The sequence below is a fragment of the Portunus trituberculatus genome, chromosome 16 (assembly GCF_017591435.1).
Source record: "Portunus trituberculatus isolate SZX2019 chromosome 16, ASM1759143v1, whole genome shotgun sequence".
Classification (NCBI taxonomy): domain Eukaryota; kingdom Metazoa; phylum Arthropoda; class Malacostraca; order Decapoda; family Portunidae; genus Portunus; species Portunus trituberculatus.
The window spans coordinates 6704672-6716759 of NC_059270.1; the positions used below are offsets into that span (position 1 = coordinate 6704672).

A 12088-nucleotide genomic window follows, 5' to 3' on the forward strand; every position below is an offset into this window, starting at 1 on the left:
AACAGTAAACTAATAACAAAGATATTGAGGTAGCACTCGCAAACAACTCTCTAAAATGATACCGAGTTGTGTACTTTTATCAACAATCAATTAAGGTATTTGAGTCCCATAAAACAACAAAACGATAATAAAACCACACAGGCGACACGGTCAGACAACTTTCTATTATGATCCTAAACTGTGTACTTTAGCTTATAATCAATTACGTTGTTGTGGTCAATAAAACAATAAAAAAAAAATAATAAAAGCAACCCGCTCGAACAACTCTCCACATGCCCCGAGCAGAAGGGAGTCGGAGAAATCCCGCACCTGTGTCTGTAGGATCTTCTGTTCCACGCCTCAACACATGTAATCATTTGTATTAATTGATTTTCCGTGATAGTCTAGAGCCGCTACACATCCCTCCTGGCGGCGACACGGTGGACTAATTGCACTAAACAACTCCTTCACGCCTTACTACGCCCACACACACCACTCGTCAACCACCACACATTAATACTCTCCCTCAGGTACAAACGTTGACGTGGATATCGCCTTTCTCCTCGGTATCCTACAAACTTCTCTATAGCTTTTTCTTTTTGTGTGTGATATAGTATTGGTACTATTCCTGAGGGCTTTGGCTACATGGAAGAGTGGATGAAAGTAGCCTCTCACTTTTCTGTATCGTCTCTTCTATAAATGGTGTAGTGCAATTAATCAGACCAGTAAGCAAAAGCCTTTGTGGTTCCTTGAAAGTACAAAAATTCGAGTTCACCGATGTGTGGAGTTACATGATACGATTAAAAAAATAAATTATGTCATGCAGGACACAAAAAAGTCGTTTCATGCAACACAACAAATGTACATACTTTCTAGGTCATCAGATTCCACTAACACATGCCTCCCTCGCTTCAGCTCCTTCATTCACTGCCGCATCAAGTGCAAGGCAAGGAAAAGGAAAATCAATAATTGGCGGAAGGAAAATACCAATATCACGATTTTTCTTCCCTTGACACGAGGCAGAGCTCTTCCTTAGTTAGCGTGAGTCAGCGAGGCAGAAGTGAGAGAGAAGTAGTGGTGATGGTAGTAGTAGTAGTAGTAGTAGTAGTAGTAGTAGTAGTAGTAGTAGTAGTAGTAGTAGTAGTAGTAGTAGTAGTAGTAGTAGTAGTAGTTGTTGTTGTTGTTGTTGTTGTTGTTGTTGTTGTTGTTGTTGTTGTTGTTGTTGTTGTTGTTGTTGTTGTTGTAGTAGTAGTAGTAGTAGTAGTAGTAGTAGTAGTAGTAGTAGTAGTAGTAGTAGTAGTAGTAGTTGTTGTTGTTGTTGTTGTTGTTGTTGTTGTTGTTGTTGTTGTTGTTGTTGTTGTTGTTGTTGTTTTGTTGTTGTTGTCTTGAGAGAGAGCTGTCACGTGTTTACTGTTAGCAACCAGTCTTAGTGGCCGCGTTGTCTCCTTCTGCACGTGCACAACGATAAACAAGCATTGATTTTCACTTCCTTTTCTTTTCCATTTTTTTTTTCTGCTCATCGCTGACGTTGAATGAACCGGTGAGGCGGCGCAAACCTAGACAAGACTGAATGAGAGCCATGACAAAGGACGTATTCTTTTGAAAACGACAATGGGATATAACACCAAGAAAGTTTGAGAGATTAGGTGTTTTTTATGTAGGGAAGAGGGCCAGCCAAGGAAAAAAAAAGATTAAAAAAAAGGCCCACTTGAGTGCTGGCTCTCTAAAAAGTGGAAAAGCGTCAGCCAAAATTAGGGAGCAAAATGCCTCAATACCTTAAAAGAAGACAAATCGTAGCGTAATGCCGCGGAAAACACTACGGACTTAATTTTCTAGGCTTATACACATACATTTTCCCCAGAGCAACTTTTGAGATGTGGGAAGTAATGAGGTTATCTGGCAAGTGACGTTAATAGGAAACATATCAATAGCAACATCCTCTGCAAATGAAAACCATGCAGCTGTAATAAATAAAAAGATGAGGGTTGTAGAAAAACTATCTGACAGAAAAAAAAGCTAATAAAAGCGAAATAAAAACTTAATTCATGAGTACTGCACATCATCATCACTATCCTCCATGAATCACAGTTGTACAAAGACCCTCCTTGATTTTCTCCACTCATCCGTGTCGTCTGCCCATCAATTCCAAGCCACTTCACAAAGACTTATCTCACCCCTCCATCAGGTTCACAAATAACACCCAGCTGCGTCACAGTGGAAGCAAGGCAACCCGCTCCCAAACGTCCTTGCATAGTCACGAGAAGGTCAATGAGACTACCCCGCTCGTCCCTCCTCCCTCGGTCACACGCTACCTCGCCCGGGGTGGGTAGGAGCCCTCGTCACTCTTACCTCTTGCTGCTGGCTTCTTGGGGCAGCCTTCGTCTCACGCTCAGATCAATGTATTGGTAGAGTTCTTGGGGATGTAGTTGCATGATTATATATGTTGTGATCGTTCTGTAGTAGTAGTAGTAGTAGTAGTAGTAGTAGTAGTAGTAGTAGTAGTAGTAGTAGTAGTAGTAGTAGTAGTAGTAGAAGTAGTAAAAGTAGAAGTAGTAAAAGTAGAAGTAGTAAAAGAAGTAGTAGAAGAAGTAGTAAAAGTAGTAGTAGTAGTAGTAGTAACGAAGATGGTGATAGTAGTATAATATTGTGATGGATGTTGTTGTTATTGTTGATGTCAAAAGTGGCGGGTAATGGATTATATTTACACTAATCTCTCAAAGACATCAAAAGTAGGTCGTGGGTGTCTAAAATAAACACTTCAATTAAAAAATCGCTCCAAGGTTATGCTCACAAGAGTCGGCATTTAAGTTTCGAGATTTTTTTCTTATTTATTTTTTTCATCACGACTATGTTACAACTAAGACTATATGGTACGTATACACACACGATGTTACTTGAATCTGTAGAGAGAAATCTATTACTAACTCCTGTTCTATAAATACCAATACACCTACATATACACCACAATGGTTTGATTATACACGTCATCTAATGGTAACTCTCCTCTGTTGATAAAGCCATAGAGTTGCCTTACGATCCATACCCAGCGAATCCCACGTGGAAGGCGGAAGTCAAGAGTTCACTTACCGTTACTCAGATCGGGGGAGTCCGAGGCGTCCTGAAGGAGGATGATGTCCCCGTCCAGCAGGTGCGCCGGAGCTTCAAGGTCGACTTCAGCGTGGGAGTCAGCCAGCGCCAGAGAGAAAGTGGTCATGCAGTGTTCCTGGGCCGTGGTTCGCAGCGCCTGGCCCACCGTGTGTGTCCCATCACCAACCACCTGCGGGAGGAGCAAGCATTGAGCACACTGATGACTGCTGACAGGTGCGCCGGCAGATTTCTTACCATGTCTAGCACAAGTACTTTCGCGTTCGTTTCATGATGAACAGCATGCAATTATGTAAATGCGTTTCTTTTTAGTTGCCTTAATAAGAGGCATGATGAACAGTCTGCAGATTTGTATACATGCCAAATTAGGGAGTAAGTTGTAGTTATGAATGCCTTCTTAGTGACTTCGCTTCATATCTTCATAAATAATTTCCAAGGGAGGAGGAGGAGGAGGAGGAAAGATTTTAGGCAAGCAGTTTAAAAGACAGTTTAGTCTTGCTCTGTTACCTGTTGTGCCCTACGTGATGATTAACTTTGTCAAACACATACTGGAATTATGAACACAATCAATATTCGACCATTTATTCTCCTCGTAATGAGTAACAAGCCTTCTCTTGATTTGTTAACAAACTCCACTTTGCTTGCAGGAAATGAAAAAAAAAGTAATTAAAAAAATTTATTCTCTCTTAACCAATCTCATTACCGTTACCGTGCGACAAACTTTACCATAAATTTAAAGTATATAACCTCAACTGATAAATGCATAAAAATATTCCTCACTTTTAAAAATAAAGATAAAACAATCAAATAAATTTATAAGTAAATGAAGAAGTAAATAACTAAATAAATTAATAATAAACTGCAGCCAAGGCGCCATCAAACTTTATGCCGCTACGACAACTGCTTTAATTTTCTTCCATAAATCACACCAGTGTTGTCGGTGTTCATTTTATTATGATGGACAAGACTGAATGCTCTCATATATTCCTTAGTGAAAACACCTACGCGTTCGAATTTTTTAATAATCCTTTTGGTTCTTTAAGGAGTGGCATCTATGTAGGCTTTTCTTTTCTTCCCACTTTCTTTATGTAGAACTCCACTAAAACTCATTTCATATACAGAAAAATGTTGCAGAGCCTTGAATTCAATTAATCAAATAACTCTTATAGGCTGACTTAATATGTTACATACTCTCTACATACTCTATACATTCTAAGACGCAAACACAAGTACAAGGCACTGGTGTGTAAGAAACTGAACAGCCAGCACTTCAAAACCTACACATGAAAGCCCAACGAGATTGATCTAAAGGGTGAAAGAGGTCATGGATACTCAATGCAACTATGACGTTCACTTCTCCAAACTGTCACGGTCACTGCTTTGATACATATGTGCAGTCTACACACACACACACACACACACACACACACACACACACACACACACACACACACACACACACACACACACACACATACAGCATATTCAAGGCTAGGTCTGACCATTGCACACTCCTTCACGACCCTCTGGCAAGGCTCAAGTGCGTGATGATGAAATCCTGAACGTAACACCGACCAATTAGGGGCGAGCAGCCAAGGTCCACAGCCCCGATGGTCACCAAGATAACGACACCAGCATGACCACTCCTGCCTGGTGACCGCAGTTTGCCGTAACGCGGGAGCTTGCCGTAACGAGGGATGTTATGCAGGCAACAACGCACGAGAAAGTTATTACTGAGGAGGTGTGGAGAGGAACATCAATACCACTTCAAAACTCCTACGCGCAGATACAGAGACATGAAAAACTGGAAGTGCAAGCGTGCAAGTTCATCAACCCTGCAGCAGCGGGGTCGATCGGTGCGAGGGTTATAATTTTAGGCCGTGCGTCAACCTCACTCTCTTATAAGTTTCTAGAGCAAGGAAAAAACAAAATGTATAATATAAAAAGAGTGCCGCGCCCCTCACCTTATTAGATCCAGTCCCAACCTAATTCACACAAATTTCATCCACCCTAGCAGTACATTTTAACAAGACACTCATGGACGCAACTGCCTGAGTCTTATTCAAACTTTTACCGTCACCACTTTTCAATCAACTACCGTTCATTTCTTCCTGCACACGAGGCCTTGCATTACAACTATACAATACACTAATACAGCTCTACATTGGCAGAATTACAATGGAAACACCTCCTTAAGTTTTCATCAGTAATCAGCTGACTCTTTCCGGTATTACTCTGATTAAACCCACACACGGGTCCTTGCTAAGATGAGGACAGGAGTGGTGTTGGTGGTGGGGGTGGTAGTGGTGATAGTTATGGGGGTGATGGTGCTGGTGGTGCTGTGACTTTTAAATCCTGTAAGTACTTGTTTTGTGGAAGTAGCCACCGGCAGCCGCGACTAATGGAAGGGAAGAGTTGGGTAAAAACGACCGCAGGAAGATAATGGGCTAATGTTACCTGTAATTATGTAGAATACACACACACACATACACAAACACACACACACACACACAATCTCTCTCTCTCTCTCTCTCTCTCTCTCTCTCTCTCTCTCTCTCTCTCAATATACCTTCTGTGGCTTGACCTGCCTTGCTCCAGCCTGTCGTTTTCCCCATCAGCCATACTCGTCATTTTTACCCACCCTGTGTTTCAGAGTTTTCCTTCACTACCACCACCACCATTATCACCATTACCACCATCACCCTTATAGCTTCTTTCCCCACCACTCTCAAAAATTCGTGCGCTGGTGTTGTGATATTGGTTTGTATATTTCCTCACACGTCTTTCAAGTGAGTATAAAATCATTTATTTGTTTACTTAATCCTCCACACAAGGCAGGCGCAGTTACACTCGTTTCCGCATCGTTAATATTCTGACATCTTGATCTTCCAGTACTGTTTATCTCTCTCTCTCTCTCTCTCTCTCTCTCTCTCTCATTTTTTATCGTTTTCTCCTGAAGTTTGCGCGAAACCGTTAAAGTCTCAATCAATACTCATCAGCGAGACTTCAGGTTACGGGTTGCAAGTTATGGGGCGCCACAAGACCTCGCCGCCGGGCGTGGGTGGCGACCTTGTGGGGGCAGGGAGCGGAGCGGGTCGAGGCACCTCCAGTCTCACCACCACGTGCTGCTGGAGCCCTTTCCCTTCCCTCGCCGTGATCCGGATTACTAACCAGTGTTAGCAATGGAGATGTAACCAGCTGGTGTCATCATTTCTACTGATTGACATTTTGTGGTGTTATTATTAAATGTTTGACAAGCGGCATTACAAACGACCACTTACTACGAACTAACTAATAAGTGACATATATCTTAACTGACATTTTTTTTCTTTCTTATTATTAATTTGAATTCAACAAGCAGCGTCAGCAACGGAGATAACTAATAAAGGTTACAGTCTTACTGACGTAAATTTTTGTTAATCTTAGTTCGTCGTATCTACCGTTGCATAATTCCATACTGGATTTTATGTTCATCTGAGGCACCAAGTTTTGTCCGATGCGCCTAATTAACATATATCCATTTACATAATATATTATATTTTAAACTGCAAATAGCACTGACTCAAATTAAACCTAAACATTCTAAGCTTACAAAAAAAAAATAAAATAAAAAATAAAATAAAAAAGTTACAGGCTACCAAAGTCATTGAAATCTCACAAAAATTTTAGTCAAACATATCTACCATAAGCACAAGGACAGGGGTAGTTTTAGGTCACAATGCAAGTACAGATGTGCTCGCCCTTAAGAAGACATGGAGCGTCCTTGGCGGGAGGGCGAGGGCACCGTGCAACTTATGGCAGTTCACGCACTCTTATGACAAATGGATCTGTGGTGAACGAGATGCCAGGCCAACATATTTCAACACAATATCTCAGTGCATGACGCGAGTGTGTGTGTGTGTGTGTGTGTGTGTGTGTGTGTGTGTGTGTGTGTGTGTGTGTGTGTGTGTGTGTGTGTGTGTGTTTATGACTTAATTAGTAAGATCGTAGGCAGAACATCCGCGCCCTTTGTTTCCTGTGTGAATGTTACAACACTGTGCCTGAGTTGACAGAAGGAAGGAAGGAAGGAAGGAAGGAAGAAGCGTAACGAGTGTAGGTAATTAACTGAGACCAATGTGAGACTACCGAGAGAGAGAGAGAGAGAGAGAGAGAGAGAGAGAGAGAGAGAGAGAGAGAGAGAGAGAGAGAGAGAGAGAGAGAGAGAGAGAGAGAGAGAGAGAGAGAGAGAGAGAGAGAGAGAGAGAGAGAGAGAGAGAGAGAGCTTTGCAACACCATTAGGGATGCAGTGTATGTGTGTGTGTGTGTGTGTGTGTGTGTGTGTGTGTGTGTGTGTGTGTGTGTGTGTGTGTGTGTGTGTGTGTGTGTGTGTGTGTGTGTGTGTGTGTGTGTGTGTGTGTGTGTGTGTGTGTGATCGCGTGAGTAATCTATGTAATCTTGTTCTAATTAGGTTCTATTAACGTCCTACTGAGCACACGTAATGGTCGAGCGGAGTATACAAAGGCACCCTAAAACAAACACACACACACACACACACACACACACACACACACACACACACACACAAGGATGTCCTATATGCCGAACTGAGTACACATGTGACTGTACGTACTTGAACTGACAGGCAGGAATAAAACTAGGTTCATTTTTATAACAATCAAGCAGCAATGCAATGTGCAGTCAGGGCCACCCGTCACCACTGTGCCACTGGGTCACTCTGCTGAGCCACTTAAGATACTTTATACTTTCCTTGTCCAAGAACGCTTTTAATTGGCTGTGGTAAGACCCAGACGAAGGAGAGGAAGGCAAAGAGACAAGTTTATGGATGCACTGGCTAACTCGGAGATGTGAAGGCCTGCGGTAAGACACAAACGAAGACGAAAGCTGAGATCCAAGTTTATGGATGAAATGTTGGACGAGATCGGAGAAGTGAAGGGTTGTGGTAAGACACACCGAGAAAGGTAGAGACAAGTTTATGAATGCACTGACAAGCTAGGAGATGTGAAGGGTCGTGGCCAGGCTAGTTGGTGAATGAGATAAATTGAAGTCCATGCTCGTGGACTTCACCTAACCTCCGGGAAAGGTAATAAGACAATTAAAATAGACAACTTGGGCTTCACGTGGGAGGGCAGCTTCTCCCTGTTCTGCCTGTTCGAGGAAGACAACCGAGTTTTTCAGATCAGTCACTCGCTGAAGTTGACTCACCAAGCACCAGCCCATAAGCTAATTGGGCCGAAGAGAAGAGAGGAAAAAACAGACATAACCTTAATTTCTATTGAAGACAGAGACAACTTTCTATAGCGTGTTCCCCTCTCCCCTCCAACGCACCACTATCTCGCTCATGATACAATAGGGGAGCGTGCATGATTATCCGCTGTAATACACTCGCGCGACGCACAACAAACGTATTCTTTTAATGAAGCAACGACGAATATCCCAAAACTAAATGGTTATGATCTTTACCTAAACACTTTTTATAAGTAAGCAATGCACAATCAATATTACGACACCAACATGTATTTCCCCCCAAAAAAAAAAAAAAAAAAAAAAACATTAACCACGAGTTACACCTTCCTTTTCTCTTGAATGTAGTTACTGTATTGTAATAAAACCAAACATGTGTTGTTGTTTTTTTATTTTATTTTCCCCCTTTGTAAAGAAAACCATTGCATCTGAAATCCAACAGTTCTACATTTAAACCACACGTATATTGAATGTTCTCCTTTAGATTTCCAGTTCACACGGATCTGTAGTAGTTCAAGAGGTGCATGTGCCTTCACGCGCTACTTACCTTGTTAACTCCACAATGACTACAATACCATCACGTAACAGGCACACTGGGATCCCCACATAAAGAGTTGGGAACATTCAAGTACAGGAATTCTAAGCGCCCTGCAAGTGGTATTACACAAAGTGAACGAAAAAAAAAATTATATTGCATGAAAAAAAAAAAAAATGAAATCGTCTAGAAATACTACAACATTATGTATCACAAAAAATGGTGCCGTGTATGAGAGAGAGAGAGAGAGAGAGAGAGAGAGAGAGAGAGAGAGAGAGAGAGAGAGAGAGAGAGAGAGAGAGAGAGAGAGAGAGTTTTACATATGTTCTGGAAAGAGAGAGCAGGAAGCAGGAAGCAGGCTAGAAGGAGAGTTAAGCAGGTAGGGCAGGAGGGCGCGAGTAGGCAAGGAGAAACAAGGCGTGGGGGTCCTGGCATGCATGGGCGGACGAGACTAATGCCCTGTGTGTGTGTGTGTGTGTGTGTGTGTGTGTGTGTGTGTGTGTGTGTGTGTGTGTGTGTGTGTGTGTGTGTGTGTGTGTGTGTGTGTGTGTGATGGTATGCTTGCTGGGACGAGGCTGCGGTGGTGTGTCGCGTGTGATGTGTGGTGGTGCGTTTCGAAGGGTGGCGTGATGGTGACAGTGTGGGCGGTGGCCGGATTCAAGCTCCTCTCTCCCTCTTCCCCTCTTCCTCCCACTGTGTCGCGTGGGAGGTGCCGCCATACAAGTGGAGAAAGTGTAATCCAGGGTGCACACGTCCTCTTGATGCAATGGGATGGGAGTGCAGGATGGAAGGGTGGGAGACGAACAATGGGGAGTAAGTGTCGCGAATTTAACCTGTGCATCTGGCGGCCATTGTGGAGGCATGACCTTCAATCATACGCTCCTCCACGCAAGGCAGAATTCCCTACTCATCAACACTTTGAACCACATACAACACACACACACACACACACACACACACACACACACACACACACACACACACACACACAGCCATTTTCTTATTGTTATTTATAAGCGACGTAATGAAGAAATATTGCTTGTGGTGTATTAAGATCTTACCCATGCACTTTCTCAACTCACTGAGTACAAGAGGTTTACTTTAATCTTAAGCAAGCGAATGTGGTTATAAAATGCTGGGATTGCAATGTATCTATAACACAGTAATTATATATAAAAAAAAAAAAACACGTCTACAACAACAACAACAACAACACTCCCACCATCAGAAACAACAACGTCAACAACAATAACAAGAATTTGAAGACGTCCACCTAAACTAGACAGACTAGTCACTAAAGAGAAAGTGAGGAGATGGTGCAGCAGACGGCCGGAGGATGTACAGGCGAGGGGTGATGAATGCTCGGCGAACCAGGTGAATACATGAGAGCTGTGCGGAGGCGTGCTTCATTGAAAACCTGGCCAGCACGGGCGGACGCGAGTGTTAGTGGGACAAACAACAATGGGCTCTTCATTAATGCGATTATTCAATGGGTTTCCAGTTTTTGTTCAATGGTGGTCTTGCGTACAAATTGTATTGCTCATCGCGTACGCTTTGTGTTTGTTTTAGAGTACAATCGCGGTAAGAAGTTGAGTTTCTGCAATAATTCTCGCATAGTTTTGAGATGTCCCGAATCTTAATCATCCTTCCACTTCCTTCCCTCCTTTCCTCATCTCCTTCCTCCTCCTTGTATGCTGACAATCTCCTTACAACACTTGATAGTTAAATAAAGCTAAACCGATCAGAGGTACTTATCTTTTAGAAAAAAATAAATAAACATATATGGTGGGAGGTTAGTTTACCATTGTCCATCACTATGCTAGCCACACATTCCTTTTCACTTTCTTCAACAATTTCGTCATCGTTAAACATAATTTTCCCATCTACAAATTTCCTATCCTTAGAAAACCGCTCCACTCAAAGAAAATAAATAAATAAAAATAACTAAATAAAAAAATACCATTCCAACATCAAAATAACATCACCACTCCTAATAAGCAGTCCCTCTTCATCTACAAATCATCTTTATCCCTATAATAAACTAACCATACCTATCTTTCCAAAGCATTACTTAGACTTTTAAACAAATATCAATAACATCAACTCCTTCAATACTGAGATGCATTTTTACCATGACTTTTGGGTATGATTAGACGATTTTACTGACATCAGGAAGGATCTATGGAGGTCCGAAAATAAATGGCCACTATTTTACTATCTATTCACTATCTTAATCACCACACAAGTTTCTGAAGCTGTATAAAAACCGCCAAATAGTAAGCAGAATGAATACCAAAACGCGTCCTGGTACTGAAGGCGTTAAAGAGAGAAACAAAAATGGATGAACAGGAATGCCACAAAAAAAAAAACCGCGACCAACCATTTCATAACCCAACAAAGCTAGTTTCGTAATTACTGCCACGGCCACAAGACGCTGCACACAATGATGAACTCCATAATACTCCACAAATCACTTTCTTGTTCCTCATGAATTCAATTATTTCTTATCATTCTATTGAGTTAGGTTGTGCTCTAAATAATACGCGGGTATGTTATTTATTTTCCAGCTGATAAGACGAAGAATTGAATATTACCAGAAATTTCACCTCTCGTTTCCTTCTTTCTTTGCTCGGAAAATTCTGGGTACCGGGTTGATGGAGACGCAGGACGAGAGTTGAGTGAACAGAGGTGGTAGTATTAGGAGTCCTTCTAGTCATGTGCCTTTTCTACTATTAGTCAAGCGGAAGAATAATGCCTAGCTGTTAGAGCCAAAGGAAGGCACGTAGCAGTAACTCACACCATCAGGTAGACGAGTATTCGACGCAGTCACAATAGGATGAGCCACGAAAATTGATACTTTACAACACACACGAGCCATTAAAGTGAAAGCTCAAACGGAAATTCTAAGCTTTAGTTTGATGGAAGCTGCCCTCTGGTGGTCGAGTAAGGGAAAAGAATGAAAGACAAAAAAGAAACTTGGCTATGAATTTAAATAACATTGGAGTATATTAATATTTCGTTATATATCTGCAATGGCATTCAAATCCGTGTGTGTGTGTGTGTGTGTGTGTGTGTGTGTGTGTGTGTGTGTGTGTGTGTGTGTGTGTGTGTGTGTGTGTGTGTGTGTGTGTAAATATAGACAGTCGTAAGATTCTTTATTTGCATACTTTGTGACATCAATATAAGGATAAAAGGAAAGGCAGAGCGAGGACACGTGCTATTTTTAGA

General features: G+C 41.9%; 1 protein-coding gene across 1 annotated transcript in view; it reads right to left on the reverse strand.

The window, feature by feature from the left end:
• The window catches only part of LOC123504617, a 518452-nt gene that overhangs the window by 467577 nt on the left and 38787 nt on the right, over positions 1-12088 (reverse strand). The window contains exon 2 of the mRNA XM_045255282.1: positions 3067-3256. Within this exon, the coding sequence (XP_045111217.1) occupies positions 3067-3256 (190 nt within the window). The remainder of the gene's footprint in view (positions 1-3066; positions 3257-12088) is intronic.